Genomic DNA, 22452 nt, shown 5'->3' with positions numbered 1-22452 from the left:
TTCATTGGATGGGGTTGGGGGCGGAGCAATCACAGGCCTTCTTGGCTTTCCTGACTTCAAGGCTCTGGAAGCCTCTGGGAAGACTGAAGCCACATCTGGGTTAGCAGATGGGTGGGAGAAAGAAAGGAGTCCTGATAGCAGAATTCACCAGGGCTGGAGTTGGTGAGGGTCACCTACCCCAGGCCTGGCCCTGGGATTGATCTGGTCAGGCCAGGACCCACCTGCTGTGATTGTTCTCAGAGGACTGAGAAGACTCCATGTCTGAGAGTCCTCAGGCTTAATTTACTTTTGCATCTAAGAAGAAAATAGGAAGATGGAACAGGGTCTGGGAGTTGATGGGGGAAGAGGTTGGGAGACTTGGATGGTAGCCTGGAGAGTCCTGCTTCTCCTCACCACCCTGCCCCTCTCACCCCGCCCCCAGGAGCCGTGGAGGTCCAGGTCCCTGAGGACCCGGTGGTAGCCCTAGTGGGCACCGATGCCACCCTGCGCTGCTCCTTCTCCCCCGAGCCTGGCTTTAGCCTGGCACAGCTCAACCTCATCTGGCAGCTGACAGACACCAAACAGCTGGTGCACAGTTTCACTGAGGGCCGGGACCAGGGCAGCGCTTATGCCAACCGCACGGCGCTCTTCCTGGACCTGCTGGCACAGGGCAACGCATCCCTGAGGCTGCAGCGCGTGCGTGTAGCGGACGAGGGCAGCTTCACCTGCTTCGTGAGCATCCGGGATTTTGGCAGCGCTGCTGTCAGCCTGCAGGTGGCTGGTGAGCACCGGGAGGGGGACGCCTTCCCCTTGGTTCATCCTCCATTCCCCCTGCAGCCCACCCCCTGCTACACCACTGCTCCCAGAACCCCAGCCCCAGTGCTGATTCCTGTACTCAGCCCCATGCATCCTTTTCGTCATCTGCCATTGCCCTGCCCTTGACCCCTGTCCTCTGCCACCTCCAGCTCCCTACTCGAAGCCCAGCATGACCCTGGAGCCCAACAAGGACCTGCGGCCCGGGGACACGGTGACCATCACGTGCTCCAGCTACCGGGGCTACCCTGAGGCCGAGGTGTTCTGGCAGGATGGGCAGGGTGCGCCCCTGACTGGCAACGTGACCACGTCGCAGATGGCCAATGAGCAGGGCTTGTTCGATGTGCACAGCGTCCTGCGGGTGGTGCTGGGTGCGAACGGCACCTACAGCTGCCTGGTGCGCAACCCCGTGCTGCAGCAGGACGCGCATGGTTCTGTCACCATCACAGGTACGGGCAGATGAACAGCTGGGGAAGGACAGCGCGAGTAACTGCCTCTTTACTGGACCCTAAGGTGGAATTTCCGTAGGTTTGGATGGCCAGAAGACTTTTTCAAAATCCCTTTCATAGACGTCAGGTGCTCACACTCTTCCCCACAAGTCCTTAAGGGACTCGAGCTGATAAGAACCATTTATAACGTTTGCCTTCCTAAGAGTGCTTTTCGTGGCACCTATGCTTCTTATGCAGAGGACAAAGTACCTGCCCGGAATTTGGAGGCATGGGCAGGAATGCTGGGGCAGCCACAAGGCATGGCCCAGGGGACTTGTGTGGGTGTGCTTTCCAACAGCAACTCCTCTGAGTGGTAGGAAGGTATTCTGGGTCAGTGGATGCCATCTGATTCTGAAGCCCTGAGTGACAGCTGGACCTCCCCAGTTAGTCCTCAACACCTGAGTCAACGTTAGCTCTTCTTCCTGCAGACTTGAGCTCCACCCAGGCAGCAGTTGGATGGGCAGGGGCTGTCTCTGCTGCCCCCATGTGGCCAAACACCAGATAGAGGCTGCCCCTTTAGTGATTCTTAGTCTCTGGTTTCCAGGTCCTAGCCTGGTGGGCACCTCTTGTGCCTGAGGGTGTGAAGGGTGTTGAGGTCAAGAGCCACAGTCTCCATCTGTGTTTGGCCCTGAGAGGCCTCTAGTTAGTCACTTCCTGGGCCGATGTGCTCAGTCTGGCTCTTCAGTATCTGTCTCTGAGCTTTCCCAGGGACCTCCTCCTGGTACACAGTGAGGTCAGGACAGCAGGTTTTGTCTGTCTGGTTCTCCTCTTGTCTTCTGACGACTTCCACCTGACCCCCAGCCCATCCAAGTTCTGATCTCGCCCCCAGTTTCCAGGTCTGCACGCACCTCAGGACTCACTGACTTATTCCTGTCCTTTTCCCCTTGAGCCCTATGTGGTCCCCACTTCTGACAAGCTCGGAGCCACGGCCCATCACATCATCTGCTTGGAGTTCAGGCTCACTCCTCCTCTCTTAGGTGTTTCCTTCCAGCTCCCTCTGCCCACCCCTTCCCCAAGATGGAAACCACTCCCCTCCTGGAGACCCCATGGGCCTGTGCTACCCAGGAGAGAGTAGCTGCCCTGAGCTCTCGAATGTTCTGAGACATGTCCTTGACCTTTTAGAGAATAGCATATGGTCTAGTGGTGAAAATGCTGTTCACAGGAGAAAAGAAGAAATAGAAGATAGAGTGATCTTGGCAGAGGATATGAAGCTTTCAGAGGAGGGAGGGTGGTAGTGAGGACACCTCCAGGGGCAAGTGGGAGCTGAGAAGGCCTTGAAGGATAAGGGGTCTTTGTGGTCATTTGCACCCTGGGCTGAGCTGGATATTTGCGATGCTGTGCAGAAAGGACTTGTGAGTATAAATGTGATTGCAAAGAGAATGTTTATCTCACCTAAGAGAAAATTCTCTATTTTAAACTTGAGTAGCTAACATGTAAAGTGATTTCAAAAGAATTTAGGGCCGGGTGTGGTGGCTCACACCTGTAATCCCAGCACTTTCGGAGGCCAAGGCAGGTGGATCACTTGAGGTCAGAAGTTTGAGACCAGCCTGGTCAGCATGGTAAAACCCCGTTTAAAAACACAAAAATTAGCTGGGTGTGGTGGCACGCACCTGTAGTCCCAGCTACTTGGGAGGCTGGAGCAAGAGAATTGCTTAAACCTGGGAGGCGGAGGTTGCAGTGAGCTGAGATAGTGTCACTGCACTCCAACCTGGGTGACAGAGCAAGACACTGTCTTAAAAAATAAATAAAAATAAAAGAGTGATTTAATTGAGGCCATTGTTGCCAAGCACATTTCACAGATGAAGAAACTGAGGTCCACAGAGAATGGGGAGCTTTCCCAAGGTCACAGACTGGCACAGTGGTTCTGAGTCTTTGGGGTCAGACCCCTCTTTGAAAATTGGATAAATGATCAATGCGGCAGTTTGCATGTAACTCTGGAGGGTTCGCTGCCTCTCTACACTCCTCCGTGGATCCGCAGGCCTAGGCTCCAGCGCCCTGCAGTGAGGAGATGAGCCACGATCAGAATCCAACTTTGGCCTCTCAGCCTAATTTCCTCTCCTCCCCACCAGCCAGCCTCCTGTTTTTCTTAGAGTAGTTCTGGCCTACTTTGGAGCCCTTGGCCTGTATTTTGCTTCAGGCAGCTTTGTGTCATGTAAAACATTCTGGGATTCAGGCTTTCAGTCCTCCAACTGGTCTGTCCCATACCTGACGAAGTTAGTGAAGTTGAGTGTGCTGTGCAGGGCCTCTCAGAGGGGGATTTATGGAGCAAGCCCTGGAGATGTGGCCTGAACCCTAGCTCTGTCCTTTCTTGGGTGAACAGGGCAAATCTAATTTGTGTTCCAGGGACAACACCAGCTAAGGGGGAACATGGAAAGAGACCCTCTGCTTGAGCATTTCTGTGGCTCTGCCCCCTCCTCTGCCATCAGAGCCCCATGATGGGATTTCCAGGGTGGCGGTGGTTGTTTTTTTTACTGTGTGCTCTGTGGACGGACCCTCTTGGCCACCACATTAGCTGCTGCCCTCCTTTTCTGCATACCTCTCTTCATCACTGGGGCGATGGATCCCTCTGCTTCCAATGGCCAGCGCAGCAGTTTTACCAGCGGTGCCTATTGAAGGTGACATCTACAGATCCCTGCATGAGGTGCACCTATGCTGGGGTCTCTGCTGCCAAAGGGTCCATGGCACTGCGCACTGCACTGACAGGGGCTCCTGCAGAAGCTGCTGAGGCCCTGGGCACGCATCGTCTCCAGAGAGCAAAGGAAAGCAGCACTATCTTTTGTCAGACTTTTCCTCTCAAGACCTCTGCCCAGGACCCAGCTGGGTGCAGGGGCCGGCCTGGAGGATGGTGTGTAAGATGGAGCCACACAGGCTATGCTCAGAACAGCTCCTGGCCCTGCCCAGCTTTGGGTTCTCAACTTCATCCCTCTTGATGTGAGCTCTAAGAGGAGGGGCCTCAGTGTTTCACGTAAATATCCCCCTGGCAAGGCCCCTGCAGACCTACCTGACTCCTTGGGGAAACTCCCAGCCCTCGCTCCAGCCCTCTCAGTGACCTCATCTGTATGTAGGGCTCAGCACACGTTTTCTGTAAATGGCCAGGGAGTAAATGTTTTTAGGCATCGTGGGCCACACACCATCTCTGTTGCTGCTGCTTCTCCTTCTGTTCCTCCTCCGCCTTCCCCCATCTTTTTTTGGTATTCCTTTACAAATGTAAAAACCATCACTAGTTTGTGGACTGTACAAAAACAGGCCACAAGCCAGCTTCGGCCCATGGGCCGTCGTTTGCTGCCTCCTGATCCATAGAATGGAAAACGTCACCAGGTGGGACTGGAGCAGTCAAAAGAGGGCCTCTGGAGGAGGTGAATAGGTAGAGAGTTTGGGAAACTGATAGCAATAGCGCAGAGGTTGGAAGGAGCCAGTTGCTTCTGGGGAGAATGGTTAGGACACCAGTTTGGCTGGAGCTGAGGCTCCTACAGTAGAATTAGAAAGAAAGGTTAGGGGAGGGTAAGCAGCAGCCAGCTTATAGAGGTCCTTAAATCACCCTTGAAGCTTGAAGCATTATTCCAAAGTCACTAGGGAGCCATAGAAGGTTCTTGAGCATCATTCAACCACAGACTCTTCAATCCTTCCTGGTTGAGGCGTGTCCCCAACAGGGTTGTATCAGGGTTTGGGGAGTGTATGGCGAAGGGACTATGGGAACTTCAGTGAGCTTTATTCATAGTGTTAGGGCCCAGTGAGGGTGGGAGCCCCTGTTCACACTTGGAGCCAATGGTGCTGTCCTCCGGGACATGGGGCCAAGCTTGACTGTCTCACCGTTCCTACTTTTTCTCTCAGGGCAGCCCATGACATTCCCCCCGGAGGCCCTGTGGGTGACCGTGGGGCTCTCTGTCTGTCTCGTTGCACTGCTGGTGGCCCTGGCTTTCGTGTGCTGGAGAAAGATCAAACAGAGCTGTGAGGAGGAGAATGCAGGTGAGGGTGTGTGTGTGTGCACTTACGTGTCTTGGGGTATGTTGCTGTGTCTTTGGTGTCAATAGAGTGTCACTTTCTAGAGACAGAATGAATGTGAGTGTGCAAAGGGGGCTGGATTTGTCTGTGTGTGATCTTGAGTCTATGTCTTGTGTGTGTGAACAAGCATGAGCCTGTCTGTCCATGTGTAGATACCACAGGATGAGTGTGGATGAGGGTGACTGGAAGGTGGTGGGAGTGTAAGGCCAAGTGCTACAAGGGGATGAGTGTGTCTGTGTAAACAAGTGTGCCTGTGAAAGTGTAAGTGTGAGAGAGTAGGCCAGAGCATGGAAGCTGTGCGGCACAAATGTCGGCACTCCAGGGGCAGGCATGGCACTGGGGAGGAACATGCCTGCCTCAGAGTGAGAGGGTCTGAAGCAGCTGCCATTTGTGGGGCTGAGGGTCAGCCTGAGCTGGCATTGGTGACTGGCAAGTGGGTGAGAGGACATTAGTGGGTGGTGAGTTGACCCTGGTGGGTAAACAGATGCATGAGAGTAGATGGGTAGTCAGAGGCTGGGAATGGCTGGAGGTCAGGAAGGAGAGGGAAGAAGAGAGTGGTCAGGTGGCAGATAGGTGAGTACTTGTGAGGTGGACAGGTGGAAGGATGAGCGGGTAGACGGCTGGTTGGTTGCATCTGTTGGAGGTTGATGGTTGGCAGGGCTACTGAGCGAGCGGATGGGTGAGGTGATGGGTGGGTGGGCTGGTGGAGGGTAGGTGGGTGGTGGTGGTGGTGGATGGAAGGGTGGTAGGGGTTTGTTGGTGGAAGGGTGGGAAGGAAACCTGGTGGATGGAAGGTGGAGGGGCCCCAGGCTGGGTGGGTGGTCTTGGCCGGGTGAGTGGTGGGCTCCAGGCTGGGTGGGTGGTCTTTGGCTGGGTGAGTGGTGGGCTGCAGTCTGGGTGGGTGGCCTTTGGCTGGTTGAGTGGTGGGCTCCAGGCTGGGTGGGTGGCCTTTGGCTGGGTGAGTGGTGGGCTCCAGGCTGGGTGGGTGGTCTTTGGCTGGGTGAGTGGTGGGCTCCAGGCTGGGTGGGTGGCCTTGGCTGGGTGAGTGGTGGGCTCCAGGCTGGGTGGGTGGTCTTTGGCTGGGTGAGTGGTGGGCTCCAGGCTGGGTGGGTGGTCTTTGGCTGGGTGAGTGGTGGGCTCCAGGCCGGGAGCCCCTTCATGTTGTCACAGGCTGGGCTCTGCTGTGCTTTGCTCTCGGGCTCCAACCCATGTCTAGCATTCGGACCACAGGTCAGGCCCACTCAGGCCCTGTTCACTAGCTTCCTGCACTCTTGGGTGGGAAAGTGCTGGCATGAAAATGGGCTTGTGAAAGAGTTTTGTTTATTCTGAGTTCTTGTGTTTGCAGGAGCTGAGGACCAGGATGGGGAGGGAGAAGGATCCAAGACAGGTGAGTCTGAACTTGGAGCTGGCACTCTTGGCTGGGAGAGGGACATATGGGAAAGGAGAGAGGACTCTAGGATCTGGAGGGGACAGATTTGCTGTAAGGTTTGAATGAAATGTGTTCTCTGGACTGAGGCCTTGCCACGCCGGTGAGTCTGCTCTTTGCCCAGAGTTAGGCAGGAGGTGGATCACCCGGTTCCCTCCCAGGTGTGTCTTCATTTCTCCTGCCAACCTTTACCCATCTGCCAGGGCTGATTCCACCTGATTGGCCCCACAGTGTGGAGTCTGGTAGCTTCCTAGGGGTGGGAGCAGGGACTCCAGAGACAGGGCAGTCTGGGTTTAAGTTCCAGCTCCATTTCAGGTAAACAGAGTGGCCTTGAGCAAGATGGTTTGCCTCTCTGACTTCAGTTTCTTCTTATGTAAAATGGGGATAATCACAGATTCACAGGTTGTTTGAATTATTAATTTAATTAATTGAGATAACATACATAAAGGACCTAGTACCATACCTAGTGCCAAGTGCTTAATACGCTGGAGTCCTATTACTATTAGGCAAACAGCTTAAGACAATCCTGTTCTAGTTACAGGCTCTGTAGCTTTGGGCAAGGTGCCTTGCTCCTCTGGGTGTCAGTTTCCCATCTGTAAAATGTCATCCTGACCCTGCCCTGGCTGTTCTGAAGCTCTCTCAGGTGACTGGAGAGGGAGGTACTTGCAAAGGACATAGGAGCATGGCACAGTAAGCTGGGGGCCCAGCTTGGGTGGTGCCCAGGCACTGGTGCCCATGGCTGCTGGAGGCCGACTTCCAGGGGATCCTAGGCTGGGAGAGGCAGGTTTCCGCTGAGCCATTTGGGATGGTTCCAGTTAATGCCGGTTTCCTCCCCACCCCCGCAGAAGGAAGGGCAGGAGATTGACACTTGGGGACTGCTATAAATTATGCCAATTAATTCTTTGCCTGTTGGTGCCCAGTGTGGCAGGCATAGAGACAGCTCTGGGATCAGACCTCATTTTTCATGCTCAGAGGCAGATGTAGTTGGCAGAAGGGAGGGAGTGGGGAGAAGAGTGTGGGTGAGGGAGTTGGTTAGTCTCATTCCACATGGTCCCAGGCCCACCTGCAAATCTGCCAGCCTCCTTTAGCTTCTCACATCACCCTGTGTGTAGAGTGGGCTCAGGGCAGTTCCGCAACTCCAGCTGGAGGTGGAGGGCTCAAGGGTTGTCCCATTCTACAGATGCAGAAAACTAAGGCCCAGAGAGAATGACAAGCCACAGAGTGGAACTGGGACCTGGGGCTGGGGCTTCGGGCAGCAGCCTAGGGCCCCTTCCCCTGTGCTGTGAAGTGGTCCCACTCTGCTAACTTCTCCCGCCCTTTCCAGCCCTCACTCCTTCCTCTGCCTGACTCCCTACCCTACCACTTCCCACAGTTCCTCACCATGTACGCCTTCCTTTTTTTTACAGCCCTGCAGCCTCTGAAACACTCTGACAGCAAAGAAGGTAAAGACACCTGGGCTTGAGATTGTGTCTGTGTATGCACACATCTGTGTGTGAGAGACTGAGAGGGTGGGTAGGCATCATCCTTTCACTGGTGACCTGAGGCCCCCTCTGCAGAAGAGCAGCCTCAGCTTCCCCGTGGTGAGATGGCAGAGGGCTGAGTAACCAAGGTCCCATCTGCTCTAATGGGACCCAAATATGACAGAGGCTTAACCAGGACAGTTTATTCCTCCTTCCTGTGATAGTGTGAGCATAAGTAATCATAAAACCACTGATGACCTGAAGCCAGGTTCCGCTTACCTGGATTCTGGCCTCTTCAACTTCAATTCCTAGGTCTAAGAAGCTGTTCGAGCTCCCACACCCCCTCCAGAGCCAAGAGGGAGAAAAAGGAAGGATATGTTTCCTTCTAGAACTTGACTGGAAGTAGCCTGCGTCACTTCCGCTCACATCCCATTGGTCAGAACCCAGGCATATGAGCCCTAACTCAGGGGGGGCTAGAGAAATGTTCAGCTGGGTAGCCATGTCCCCGGTACACAGTAGGTGGTTAGTAAATGTCCATAGTCATTATTAGGCCTATTGTTATAATGTCAGTGATGACATTTGGAAATGTAGGAGATAAGTCATTTCCTTCCTGTTGTTCAGAATCAAATAACCATAGAAGATTTGGGCAGATGGAGATAAAAAGTGTCAGCTTAGGCCAGGTGTGGTGCATCACACCCGTAATCTCAGCACTTTGGGAGGCCGAGGTGGGTGGATCATTTGAGGTCAGGAGTTCAAGACCAGCCTGGCAAACATGGTGAAACCGTTCCATCTCTACTAAAAATACAAAAATTAGCTGGGTGTGGTGGTGCATGCCTGTAATCCCAGCTAGTTGGGAGGCTGAGGCGGGAGAATCACTTGAACCCAGGAGGCGGAGGTTGCAGTGAGCTGAGATCACACCTGTGCACTCCAGCCTGGGTGACAGAGCGAGATTCCATCTCAAAAAAAAAAAAAAAAAGTCAGCTTGGTTTTGAAGAGTTTCTGGCCTGGTTGGACAAACCAGTTTGCTTCCTAATCCTGCTCCTTGGTGAGGCAGCCTGCCCCTTCAGTCTTTGGCCATGCTGGACAACCACAGAGGCAGTGCCCAGATGGGAGAGCTCCTCTTCCCAGGGACACACAGAGCCGCAAGAATGGGTGAAGGCGAGGGCAGGGGCAGGGCCCAAGCCCTTCTTCCCAAGTCTCCATTCAGCTCCAGATGCAGAGTGGGGTCTGAAATATGAGTCTTTGGGATGGCCCTCCACATGGAGACAGGAAGCTCGGGGGAAGGAGGAGGGCCCCTGCCGTGTCACTCTCAGGGAAATCAGTGTGGAGGGGACACTGGGTATGCTGCCTGCTGGACGAGGGAATTGGGCCTGGCCTTGGAGGGTGAATGGGATCTGGAGATGAGAAGGGAAAAGTGTTGCACTTAGAGGGGAGTGAAGGGAAGTGTGTAGGGCTGTGGACCTGTGGGGACTGAGAGGGGGCTGCGTGAGGTGGTCCCCCTCAGGTGCCCCGGCATGCCTGGCACCTGCATCTGTGTCTGGGCCTCCAGGGCAGTGGTCAGCATGGGGGCTGTCCGTTGGGCTGCTGTCTCACACACACTCCCCACCTGAAGTGTGACCAGGTGCCTGGGCTTCTGGCATGATCCCCAAAATAGAACTTCTGGCATCTAATGCTTTTCCCATCCCTTTTCTTTTCTTCCCCTCATGAAATGAAGATGATGGACAAGAATTAGCCTGACCATGAGGACCAGGGAGCTGCTGCCCTTCCCTACAGCTCCTACCCTCTGGCTGCAATGGAGCTGCACTGTGACCCCTGCCCCCAACAGATGCATCCTGCTCTGACAGGTGGGCTCCTTCTGCAAAGGATGTGATACACAGACCACTGTGCAGCCTTATTTCTCCAATGGACATGATTCCCAAGTCATCCTGCTGCCTTGTTTCTTACAGACACAGTACACAGACCACCCACAGCCTTATCTCTCTAAGTCATCCTGCCTGCTGCCTTGTTTCACCATACATACATTTCTTAGGGACAGCACACTGACCACATCGCCACCCTCTTCTTCCAGTGCTGGGTGGACCATCTGGCTGCCTTTTTTTCTCCAAAAGATGCAATATTCAGACTGACTGACCCCCTGCCTTATTTCACCAAAGACACGATGCATAGTCACCCCTGGCCTTGTTTCTCCAGTGGCCAATGGCCCTGATACACTAGTGATCATGTTCAGCCCGGCTTCCACCTGCATAGAATCTTGTCTTCTCAGACAGGGACAATGCGGCCTCAGCATCTCCTGGAGTCTAGAAGCTGTTTCCTCTCCCCTCCTTCCTCCAATACTGGCCTTTTCCCTCCCTGCCCCAAGTGAAGACAGGGCACTCTGCACCCACCACTTGCACAGCTGTGCAGAGACCTGCAGATGCACGTGCTGGAACACGTGTGGTTCCCCCCGGCCTAGCCTCCTCTGCAGTGCCCCTCTCCCCTGCCCATCCTCCCCACGGAAGCATGTGCTGGTCACACTGGTTCTCCGGGGGTCTGTGATGGGGCCCCTGGGGGTCAGCTTCTGTCCCTCTGCCTTCCCACCTCTTTGTTCCTTTCCTTTCATGTATCCATTCAGTTAATGTTTATTGAGCAACTACAGATGTCAGCACTGCGTTAGGTGCTGGGGGCCCTGCTTGGGAAGATCAAGTTCCTCCCTCAAGGACTCCCCATCCAGCTGGGAGACAGACAACTAACTACACCGCACGCTGCGGTTTGCAGGGGGCTCCTGCCTCGCTCCCTGCTCCACACCTCCTCTGTGCTCAAGGCTTCCTGGATACCTCACCCCCACCCCACCCCTAATTCTTACCCAGAGCATGGGGTTGGGGCAGAAACCTGGAGAGAGGGACATAGCCCCTCACCACAGCTAGAGAATCTGGTGGTATCCAAAGTGTCTGTGCAGGCGTGGGCAGGTGGGCAGGCACCAAGGCCCTGTGGACCTTTCATAGCAGCAGAAGAGGCAGAGCCCGGGGCAGGGCAGGGCCAGGAGTGCTTTGGGGACATAGAGGGGACTGCCCCCCACCCCCACCATGGTGCTATTCTGGGGCCGGGGCAGTCTTTTCCTGGCTTGCCTCTGGCCAGCTCCCAGCCTCCAGTAGAGTGAGACTTCAGATGTTCTGATGCCTTCTGGATGTCATCTCTGCCTGCCCCAGGAATGGAAGATGTGAGGACTTCTAATTTAAATGTGGAACTCGGAGGGATTTTGTAAACTGGAGGTATGTTTTGGGGAAAATAAATGTCTTTGTAAGAAACGTTTTCTCTGTGAAGTGTTTGGAAGCAGGGTGGGCCCCAGGCCTCAACCGGCAGGATTCTCTCCTGGATGTTGAAGCCTGGCCCTCCTTATCTCACTGTCCTGAAATCACTGGATCTCCAAGGCCATTTGGCTCCCTCCTTGCCTTCAAGTTCCCCCTGGATAAAGTGAAGTTGGTTGTCCAGAAAGCCAGGCCCTTTGGTCACTCTATGGGGCTCCTCCCAGTGGAAGCATCACCCAATTTCTTTCCCTCAGAAAACTCGAACCTAGGCTTGTTTAGGACCTCTGCTGATGTACCCATTTTAGAGACTGGGAAGCTGAGACTCAGTAAGAAGCTGGCACCAGGAAGAATTCTGAATGCTGTTTCTGGCTGACTCAATTGGATGGGCACCGGGCCAGGGATCAGAGGTCCATTCCCAGGACACAGTTCTGCCCTATGACCCTGAGCAGGACATTTCCCTTCTCTGAGCCTTGGCTTTCTTGTATGAAAAACAGCCACCTGTGCACAGTGGCTCATGCCTGTAATCCCAACACTTTAGGAGGCTGAGGTGGGAGGATCGCTTAAGGCCAGGATTTCAAGACTAGCCCAGGCAATATAACAAGACCCTGTCTCTGCACAGAAATAAAAAATCAGCCAGGTGTGGTGGCACACACCTGTAATCCTAGTTACTCAGGAGGCTGAGGTGGGAGAATCACTTGATCCTCAGCTCAGGAGGTGGAAGTTGCAATCTGCTGTAATTGTACCACTGCACTCCAGCCTGGGCAACACAGCAAGACTCTGTCTCTAAAGAAAAAAGGAAGAACAGAACTGAAGTTTTTAACCACCTTCCACTTTGAAAGACTGAGAGGAGGCATGCAGGCTTCCAGAGAGCCAGATTCAGGGCTCTGGGAGCCTGCCTAGGGTACTGCATTCGTTTGCCCCTGGATGACAGTGTCCTGGCACTGGGACAGCCTGGAGCTTTGCAGACCCTGGGCAGCAGGAGGAGCCTGTGCTGGGGGTCAGGACACTTGACTTTCAGTCCTGCCTCTACTAGTAACCTGTGTCCATGTCCTTCATACCTCTGAGCCTTACTTTCCTTATCTATTAAATAGGGGTGACAGGTCATCTCCCAAAAAGTATGTGGCATCCTTTACAAACTGCAGGGTTTGTTACAAAGTTGATGGCCCTAGGGGTGAGATCAGTCATGTTGCTTGAGGTCCTGTCATTGGTGCTCTGGGTGGGTATTAGGATTGAAAGACTTACGCCTTTGCCCCTCCAACCCACTGTGTGCCCTTGAGCTTGCTGCTTCACCGCACTGGGCTTCAGTCCCTACCTGTAAGGTAGAGACAGTAATAGTTCCTGTTTCAAAACACTGTTGAGAGGGTTGGACAAAGTGGGTGAGAAGACAGTGCAATTAGGCCGGGTGCTGTGGCTCACGCCTGTAAGCCTAGCATTTTGGGAGGCTGAGGCAGGCAGATCACCCGAGGTCAGGAGTTCAAGACCAGCCTGGCCAACATGGTGAAACCCCGTCTCCACTAAGAATACAAAAAAGCCGGGTGTAGTGGCACGTGCCTGTCATCCCAGCTACTTAGGGCACTGAGACAGGAGAATCATTTGAGCCCAGGAGGTGGAAGTTGCAGCGAGCTGAGATCGCGCCACTGCATTCCAGCTTGGGTGACAGAGTGAGAGTCCATCTCAAAAATAAATAAACATAAAAAGACACTGCAAACCATTAGGTGCTGGGCACACGTGAGGGGCTATTCTTTCCCTCCCTGCAGTCGGGCCCACGCACTGTTGCTCCTTAGGTGATTTTGTAGATTGAGCACAGTGACTTGGAACAAGCTGTCTGAAGCCCAGTTTGTTCATCTGTAAAACAGGCACAGGAACCCATGCTTTTTCTTTGTGACAGGGCTGGATAAGGCTCAGACATGTCACCGCATCGAGTGTTCTGGGCACGGACCCAGCAGGTGTGGGACTTGCCTGGAGGCTTAGGGGTAAAGAGAGTGGCAACTAAGTCCTCTGGTGACAAGTGCCCTGGGCAGCAGTATTTTTAGCTGCCCTTCCTGGGCAAAGCTCCAACTCCTGCATTTTAATGGAGAAATAATTCTCACAGTGCGACAAGCTGTAGCCTGCAGGTGTCACATCCATATTAAAAGAGGACAGAGCAAGGTTCATTTGCCTGGCTCAAGGTGTGACCAGAATTCACCTCTAGGACCATTTGTAACCAGGGCTTGAAGACCAATTAGTGGATCTGACCACTCACCACCCAGAGGAAGGAGACTGGGAGGAGGGGTGAAAATGGTATGGCCAGGGCATCTGGATCATCCTGCCTCTTCTACTTGTGTGCTTGGAGCATTCTGCTTAACTCGCAGACCCTGGGCAGCAGGAGAAGCCTGGGCTGGGGGTCAGGACACTTGACTTTCAATCCTGGCTCTGCTACTAGACTGGCCTCCTTCTAGACTGTTGTATCCAGTCTTACACATTTACAAAAAATATTTTTTTTTTTTTTGGTAATCAAACATTATGCAATGCTTTTTTCTGTTTTTACTCTTTTCCCAAGTCAATTCTTCTAGAGTGTCCTCATCCTCTTTGCTTTCTATATTGATGTGTAACATACCTCTAGTATTTATAAGATGCTAATCCTCAGTGTATGACTCCATGAATTTTTACACAAATCTCTACCCATATAACCACTACCCAGATCAAGATATAGAACGGTGCCTGGATTCCAGAAAGTTCCCTAGTGTCCCTACCCAAGCAACAGCCCTGCCCACTTGGCTGCTTTCACCAATTAGTTTTACTTATTCTTGAACTTCATATAAATGGAATCGTGCAGTACATGCTATTTTGTATCTAGCTTCTTGCAAAGAACTCCCTCGTTCTTTTTAAATGGCTACATAGTATCTCATAGTACTGCTGTTCTAGCCTATATTTTGCTAGTTCCTACAGTTTAGACACAAATAATGCAGGCTTGTGCTCGAGTTTCTACAGTATGGAGCCCTAGAAGTGGGATCTCTGGATACATTTTAAGTGTTGGGAGAGTTGCCAATTGTTTCAGCTGCCTTTTTAGCCAGTCCCTGTGGCAGTAAGAATGTGCAAGTGAAGAAAACTTAGGGTGGCTGGAAAAACTGATTCTAGACAGGGTAGAGATGGTACTTGGAATTCACATCCAGTTGGGCTCTCGGAGACTTCAGAGCGGAGCCTGATTCAGTAGCGTACAGGGCCTGCAGTTATCCCTTCCATCTGCTCTGGACCACCTTGCCCTTCAGCATCTGTCTGTCACTGCCGCTGCCTCCGTTCCCAGGAGCTGTCTGGGATCCCGGGACCCCAGTCCTGGGTGAGTGTGTCTGCCTCCTGGTGGGTTATGTGGGCCCAGCACTGTGGTCTGAGTGAGTGTGTGCCAGGGTCGAGCCCTGCACCCGGAGCACCATAATTGATGGGGGAAGGTTCTCAGCATCTTTGGGGTTTTTTTTTTTTTTTCTTTTTTCTTTCTTTTGAAGAAGGTCTCACTCTGTTGCCCAGTCTGGAGTTCTGTGGTACGGTCATAGCCCACTGCACCCTCAACCTCCCGAGCTCGTGATCTTCCTGCCTCAGTCTCCTGAGTAGCTGGGACTGCAGGTGCCTGCCACTACACCTGACTAACTTAAATTTTTTTTTTTTTTTTTTTTTCAGAGACAGGGTTTTGCTATGTTGCCTGGGCTGGTCTCAAACTCCTGGGTTCAATCAGTCCTCCTGCCTCAGCCTTCCAAAGTGCTGGGATTACAGGCGAGAGCCACTGTGCCTGGCCAGCATCCTGTTGGATGCAGGTGGCTCAGGTTAGGTTAAATCTCTTGCACTTGTGTCAGAGTATTCATAACCTTTGGCACTGCCAGCTCCAGGTAATTATGGTGACACTACTTCATTACTAATGAGGCAGAGCTTTGTTAGAACAGAGAAACACCTGAGTCTCATAGAGGAGCCATAACCCGGCCCTCAGACAGAGGGTCTGTGACCTTTGCCCTCAGCCTTTCTCCAGCATCTGAGCAGCAAAATATCCCCTGCCCCTCAGCCTTCCTTCGCCAATATGATTTCTGTACCCAAACGCCCTCCTCTGCATGTGTTTCATCAGCGTCCCTTGCAGATTGAGGCTCTGGCATGGATCACGATGCTTCAGCTCATAATAGATCAGCTCTCACCTCCCGCGTCCTGGGCACTATGTTCCTAGTGATACAGCTCCTGATCCCATTAGTCCAGTGGTTCTCAACCCTGACTGTCCATTAGAATCACTTTGGGAGTTGTAAATGGTGCCTGGGCTCCATCCCCAGAAGTTCTGATGGAATTGATTGAGTTTATTGCTAAATATTTGATGTGCATATGCCACTGGCCCTAGTCTGGCTTATAAATTGATGTGAAACAGGATTCGGAAGACAGCCCTGAGCAGAGACCTTTGAGACGCCACCTCTTAGGTAAGCTAGCTATTCTCAGTGATCACCATATTGGACTCCGTGGGTTTTTTTTTTTTTTTTTTAACTAAGGGAAGCACAGAAAATACAGGAGCAAGGAAGGTTGAGGGAAGTGATAATGTTTAATTCAGAAAGAAGGGGGCCCTGTTCCCTGTGTTGTGGGGCGGGGGAGAACAGGCATCCTGAGTTCCTGCACTCACTCAGACCAGACACGTAGGCTCTGGGAGAATGATGATGAAGGATGCGGTGCCACTGGTGATGGTTCAGTCCTTTTTAGCTCTAGGAAATGGGGAGCCCTGCCTACTCCTGAGCGTCCCCTCCCCCTCCTCCTCTCACGGCCTCCCTTTTGCCTCTGTGTCTCTCACCTGTCGCCCCCAGGCCTCCAGATGTGCATAGCCACATGGCTGCTTTGGACTCCCTCTGCCCTCCAGCACCATGTCCTCCGCGGAGGGAAGGACCATCTGTCCTGCTCCCTGTAGCCGTCAGTCTACATTTGTGTGCCAGGCTCAGGGAAATAATAGCCTTCATGTTTTTCCTGCTCTCCCCCACCTCCCATCTCACACGTGCTTCAGAATCAGGGCATCCTGGGGTCTCTACCACATTGCAGCCCTGCAGTATCCAGAATGACTGAAGCACAGCAGCTCTCCTCTACCACCCCCACCCTCCTTCTTGAAGCTCTCTGGCCTCTAGTTCTTCCTCAGTCTCAAAACTCACCCATCTGAAGTCCACCTGCCTACCTATCTACCATAATTTACAGGCCAGAATGCTCCCTGGGTGCTGGTCTATACCCTATTCTGTTTCATTCCTGCTCCTCATATTTCAATATCCTCTCCTAAAAAGTCCCTGTGGAGTGTGGCCCCATTGTTGGAGGTGGGGAAGAGGGACTGATGTATCTGCAGAGCCTGCCAGCCACTGAACTGACATTTTGCCTTATTTGCTAAGATAATTTAGTGTAATTTGCTACTAATGAATGAATGCACTTCTTGTTCTTAGAGCTTTTGTAATTGCATTGAAGTCCATGTGCTCGCTGACAGCAGTTTCAGCAAACGTTCCGGGAACTGAAGCTGGCCAGGTTGTAGAGGGCTCAGCCTCCTTGGGTGACCATGCTGAGGGCCTTGGTGACCTGTGAGGCATGGCCAGGGTGCTGATTTTCTTGGTGTCTCTATCTGTGCTGCTTTTCTCACTGTCCTCCTGTCCACTGCAGCCAGGAGGATCTGGGTCAGCCCAACAGGAGAATGTGCTGGCAGCCAGGGGTTCTGGACCTAGGACATTTTTGGAATGGGCTCTGCAGTGCTAGGAGAAGAGAGTGCATTCTGTTCTGTCTGCAGGATGGGTGATGAGGGAGTCAGGGGGAAGTATAAGGGAGAAGGGGACAGAGATGACTGGCGAGTGACAGAAGTTGCATGTTTCCTATTCAATCGTGTTTATAAGCATTTGCTCCAGCTCCCCCCATCCCTGGATATGCCCTCTCTCTCCTCTGCCTATGCAGATCCTACACACTCCCTCCTATGTATCCCCCCAGATCTCTGCAAGTCCATGTTTCATAGCTACGATGAAGCACTTGCTCACTCATTGCTCTCTGGGAACTCATCTCCCCAGAGCAGTTCTGGCTTGCCCCCATGCCCAGAGCCGGGCACAGAGCAGCTCCTGTCCTCTGGTCTGCTGCGAGCAGGAGGTACCCAAACCACATTAATTCAGGTCTCTGAATGGAAGTAACTAAGGCTGAAGTTTACTTCTACACTATCCATGAATAAAAGATTTCCCAGCAAATGAACAATGTAAATGAGGCTGCCGAAGGGTGCTTCACCTATTTAAAGGAATAATCTATTTTAAAAATCTTTTAGAAGCCCTTAGTTACCCAGAAACAATTGATACGGTAATTGCAAGCCATTTTAAAAATTTGTTTACTAGAGAAGACTCCCCAACCTCTGTTCACCCACTCCCATGCTCTGCTAACCCTTAGGGAGCTGGGTACTAAATGCTCGGTGTCCTTGTAGACCCCATCTGTAAAATAGGGTCAGGAGTAGTACCTTCCCCTCCCTCGTTGACCAAAATGGACAGAGATTGCCCAAAGGACAGAGCCTTCACGGGGCCACCTCACCTGCACTTACACAGTATGAATGGACAGATCTGGGCAGATGGCCCTGGACTCAGCCAGGACAAAAGAGAGCTTTGACCTGAGACCAATAGGAAGGGGTTGGATGGTCAGACAGGATGTGTGTGGGGAGGATGGGGGTGGAAGCAGAGGCAATTTCTCATTGCTCAGCCCAAGATGGTAGCTGAAGTAGCCCCAGGCAAAAGGAGAAGCAGCCATGGCCCCCTGAGCACCAGCACTGCAGATCCCTGGCCTGCAGATCGATTCTGCTTTCTCAGTTTGATGGGCTTGTTGGCTTCGGCTTGGGGAGGAAAAACAAGCTCTTTCTCAAGGACAGGAGCCGTGTCAGAGGTGGCTGTGGTGCCTCCATCCCTGCCGCACAGCCCACCCCTGCCCAGCCCTGTGAGAGATGCTGGGTCAGCAGTCAGGACACCATTCTTAGCCTCTCCCTTGGCCCTAGCCCGGCATCTGCCTGCCTGGTGGTGTGGGGCGAGGCAGGCCAACATGCCTGGGCTGAGGGGCTCCTGTGGGTAGTTGTCAGGCCCTGTGCACCTGCCGCTGAGGCTGCTCCTGGTCCCATGTGTGTGGCCCTGGATGGATGTGTGCCTTTGGCGGGGTGAGAGGGTAGATAAGAGTGAAGACAGGAAAGCAAAGGTCAGTATCCACAAACTTGGAAACATCAGCCTGCTGAGGAAGGGACCCTAAAGCCCCTTTTCCACAATATTGCTGAGCTCTAGAAGGGGAGGAATTGGGAGCAGCTGGGAGCAAAGCTCAGACTAGGACCCAGGAAGCTCTGCCCCCACCTCAGTTCTGTGTCCACAGGACTCTGTGATACACCTCTGTGAGGTTCAGTCTGAGGACAAGAGCGTGGGTATCTGAGCAGCCACTTCCTGCATGTGGTGAGGCAACCCAACACAGTGGGCTTTTCCATTTTGCAGCCCCCACAGAACCAGCCCCTCCAAGGAAGCACATGTTTCATTGGCAGCAGTGGTGGCAGTGGCAACTGAGCCCTTGTGGGGCACCACTCCTCCCAACCTCAGCAACCTCCTGTCTCCTCTTGTGGTTTTCCTAATAAACATCTTTAAAATATTTATGAAGGCAGCTTCAATGAAGTAACACACCATTGCTTTAAAATGATTTTCTTCTAATAGGTAGCTTGAGCACGGGCTCCATTTCCCAAACTCCTAAGGGCAGGCCCATCAGGGTGACACCCCAGGGTGGGCATTCAAGGCTCTCCATGAATGAGCTGAGCAGTGGGGATCCCTTCCCTCTCTCAGGACCTCCAAGGGCGGGCCAGGCCTGGCGGCAAGTGTGGTGTCACAGTGTCATAGGCTTCAGGGACTGGACTCTGGCAGAGGGGTCTCGAGGATCAGGCAAGCCAGTTAGGGCTCTGGAAGAACTCCTGACATGGGAAGAAGCTGAAAACTGGAAGTTTCTCTAGAACCATGGATAGCACCTCCAACCTGTGCACCTGGGGCACTGAGAAGCCCAGAAGCTGGGAGCTAGGACTCCTCGGTCTCTGTCCCACTTTATTGATAAGAATGGGGAAAGGCTGTACTCCAGAAGGAAGTGATGAGTGCCATGGGTTTCTAGGGAGGAACCTGGACTGGGATGCCGTGGCCACTGAACAGTTGGTAGCTGAGCTCAGCTGCTCCCCAGCGGCCCTGGATGGAAAGGACATGATGGCAATGCCTTGTGTGCACATGTTGTGGGGTGGGTTGGGAGTAAGTTAGGATCTGCAGTTGGCCGCCAGATTTGTCTGTCTGGCCTTTGAAACTCCAAGAAGCCACCGCCTACCCTCCTTCTTACACAAATCCCTGAGCTGCCCTCTCATGGACAGGTAGGATCATACCTAGTCTAATCTCTTCCCGGTGCAGAGGGGGAAACTGAGGTTCCTCCCCATCTCTCAGCCTCTCCCTAGGCTAGAAGGAAAACCCCATCCATATCTATCTCATATGCAGACAGAGAGGAGGCCCTGATGGAGAAATTTTGGGAGGAAGGTTCTATTCTTGATTCTCACCCCACTTATCTCCAGAAAAGTCTCTTTCTAACAAGAGCTGTTTTCATCACCATTGCCTAAAGCCTGGAGCTGCTCTAATTACGTGTCAGGCTGGAATTTGACAGGAAGCATTTTAATTATTAATTTGAAGTGTGCTGAGCATGGGGGGGAGGAGGGCCGGCTCTGCAAGCTCACGCCCAGCCCTGTCTGTTGGGACCTCATTAATGACACCTCAGGCCTCCCAGACTTTCTTCTCCAGATGGAGCCTCTTCCCTGCCATGGCCCAGAGTCTGCACCTCCCACTCTTCTGACCTTCTAACCTCTCACTTTGAACCATGCTTTCTTATTTTTCTAAGCCGTTTGGCACAGAGTCTACTGTTTCTATTACATGGGATGGAGGAGACTAAGGCGCATGGAGGGCAGGAAGTCCAGGGGATGTCACAAGTATGCATTAGCCACAGCCAGGGCAGAGCCTTTTGGGGTTCTTTAGTTCTTGCTTGCCAGCAGAGGTGGCCTTCTGCAGGGCTCTCTCACCTGTGGTGTGCCATCTTTATATCCATATCATCTAAGGTGGCATGCAAAGTTTTGTCAATTTGTTACCTGCATCTGATCCCATCTGATCCTTTTTTTTTTTTTTTTTTTTTTTTTTTGTCAGAGTCTTGCTCTGTTGCCCAGTGTTGCCAGGCTGGAGTACAGTGGTGCGATCTCGGCTCACTGCAACCTCCACCTCCTGGGTTCAAGTGATTCTCCTGCCTCAGTCTCCTGAGTAGCTGGGATTCCAGGCGCCCACCACCATGCTTGGCTAATTTGGTATTTTTAGTAGAGATGGAGTTTCACCATCTTGGCCAGGCTGGTCTAGAACTCCTGGCCTCCAGTGATCTGCCCTCATCGGCCTCCCAAAGTTCTGGGATTAATGGTGTGAGCCACTGCACCTGGCCTGCATCTGATCCTTTTGAGGAGTAGATTCTTTGCTTCATTTACACCCAGGCATGCATGTGCCCTCTGGGCTGGACCACTTGTCCACTCCCAGGTGAAGTAGAGTTAGAGCCTTAGTCATGGGCTAAGGACATCATTTTGCCCATTTCCTCTCCTGCCCTCAATTAAGAAAGATTCATCCCCTGCTCATTGGTTGTTTTCTGGGTTTAACCCCTGGCACTGTCCTGTGTGTTGGGGCCTGTCTCTTCTGTCACGCATCATTGTTTCCGCATTCTGGATTCAGGGCCACAAAGCTGCAGGCTAGGATGCAGCCCTGGAGCTGAAGATTGTGCTATGTCACGTGGGTCCAGCTGCTGCTGTGGTGTGTGAGGCTGAGATTGCATTTCTGCCCCAGGCTTCCTTCCTTGGATTGCTGGCCAGTCCCCTTGCTCTCCAGGGCATTCCTGCTTCTACCTGCATCCCAGGCTCGGTGCTCAGGAGCCTGTGCTCAGCCAATGGTCCCTACTTCATTTCTTGATGCAACTTTCCTTTGTGTTAGATTCGGTGCTGTATTTGGATGGGAAAGTCATTATCCACTAGGGGAGATAAGCATTTATGTGAATTTGATCTAGGCAGAACTGTGGGGTCCAGAGGAGGGATCAAGGAACCCTGGAGGAATTGGGGCAGATTTCCCAGACACAGTGATGTGAGAGCTGAGTCTTGAAGGACATTTGGTATGTTATTCATAGTTGGGTGCATTGAACAGAAGCAACTGTATTTTAAGCAGAAAGGAATTTAGTACAGGGTATTGGGTGCTTACGCCAGCTTGGGGCTGGGTCTCAGGAAATGATTTCTTTTCTTTTCTTTTTGAGACAAAGTCTTGCTCTGTGGTCCAGGCTGGAGTGCAGTGGTGTGATCTCAGCTCACTGCAACCTGCATCTCCCAGGTTCAAGCTATTCTCCTGCCTCAGCCTCCCGAGTAGCTGGGATTACAGGTGCATGCCACCATGCCCGGCTAATTTTTTTTTTTTTTTTTTTTTTTTTTCTTTCTTTTTTTTTTTTTTTTTTGAGACAGAATCTCACTCTGTTGCCCAGGCTGGAGTGCAGTGGCGTGATCTTGGCTCACTGCAGCCTCTGCCACCCAGTTCAAGTGATTCTCATGCCTGAGTCTCCCGTGTAGCTGGGACTACTGGCACATGCCACCATGCCCTGCTAATTTTTGTATTTTTAGTAGAGATGGGGCCAGGCTGGTCTTGAACTCCTGACCTCAAGTGATCCACCTGCCTCAGCCTCCCAAAGTGTTGGGATTACAGGCGTGAGCCACCACGCCTGGCCAGGAAATGACTTCCAGAATACAGAATATCACAGAACTGACCAACCAGGGGGCTGCTACTTTGTCATGCAGTAGGTTGAATAATGGCCCCCAAAGATGTTCATGTCCTAATTCCTGGAGCCTGTGAATATTACCTTACCTGGCAAAAAGAACTTCGCAGATGTAATTAGGTTAAGAATCTTGAGATGGGAAGATGATCCTGGATTATCTAGGTGGGTCCAATGTAATAATAAGGGTC

General features: G+C 52.5%; 1 protein-coding gene across 3 annotated transcripts in view; it reads left to right on the top strand.

Annotated features, from left to right (window-relative positions):
• CD276 (CD276 molecule) overlaps nt 1–11452 on the top strand; it is a 30469-nt gene extending 19017 nt beyond the window's left edge. For all 3 annotated transcript variants that reach the window (XM_003901165.5, XM_009210574.4, XM_021940700.2), the window contains 6 exons: nt 422–760; nt 945–1241; nt 5112–5246; nt 6628–6669; nt 8115–8150; nt 9883–11452. In XM_003901165.5, coding sequence (XP_003901214.2) covers nt 422–760; nt 945–1241; nt 5112–5246; nt 6628–6669; nt 8115–8150; nt 9883–9905 — 872 coding nt within the window. In that variant the 3' untranslated portion in view covers nt 9906–11452. The remainder of the gene's footprint in view (nt 1–421; nt 761–944; nt 1242–5111; nt 5247–6627; nt 6670–8114; nt 8151–9882) is intronic.
• Nucleotides 11453–22452: the final 11000 nt, after the last annotated feature.

Source organism: Papio anubis, chromosome 7, assembly GCF_008728515.1.
Source record: "Papio anubis isolate 15944 chromosome 7, Panubis1.0, whole genome shotgun sequence".
In the NCBI taxonomy this organism is placed as follows: Eukaryota; Metazoa; Chordata; class Mammalia; order Primates; family Cercopithecidae; genus Papio; species Papio anubis.
Note: the sequence above shows the minus strand (reverse complement) of the source record. Positions and strands in the feature narration are given on the sequence as shown.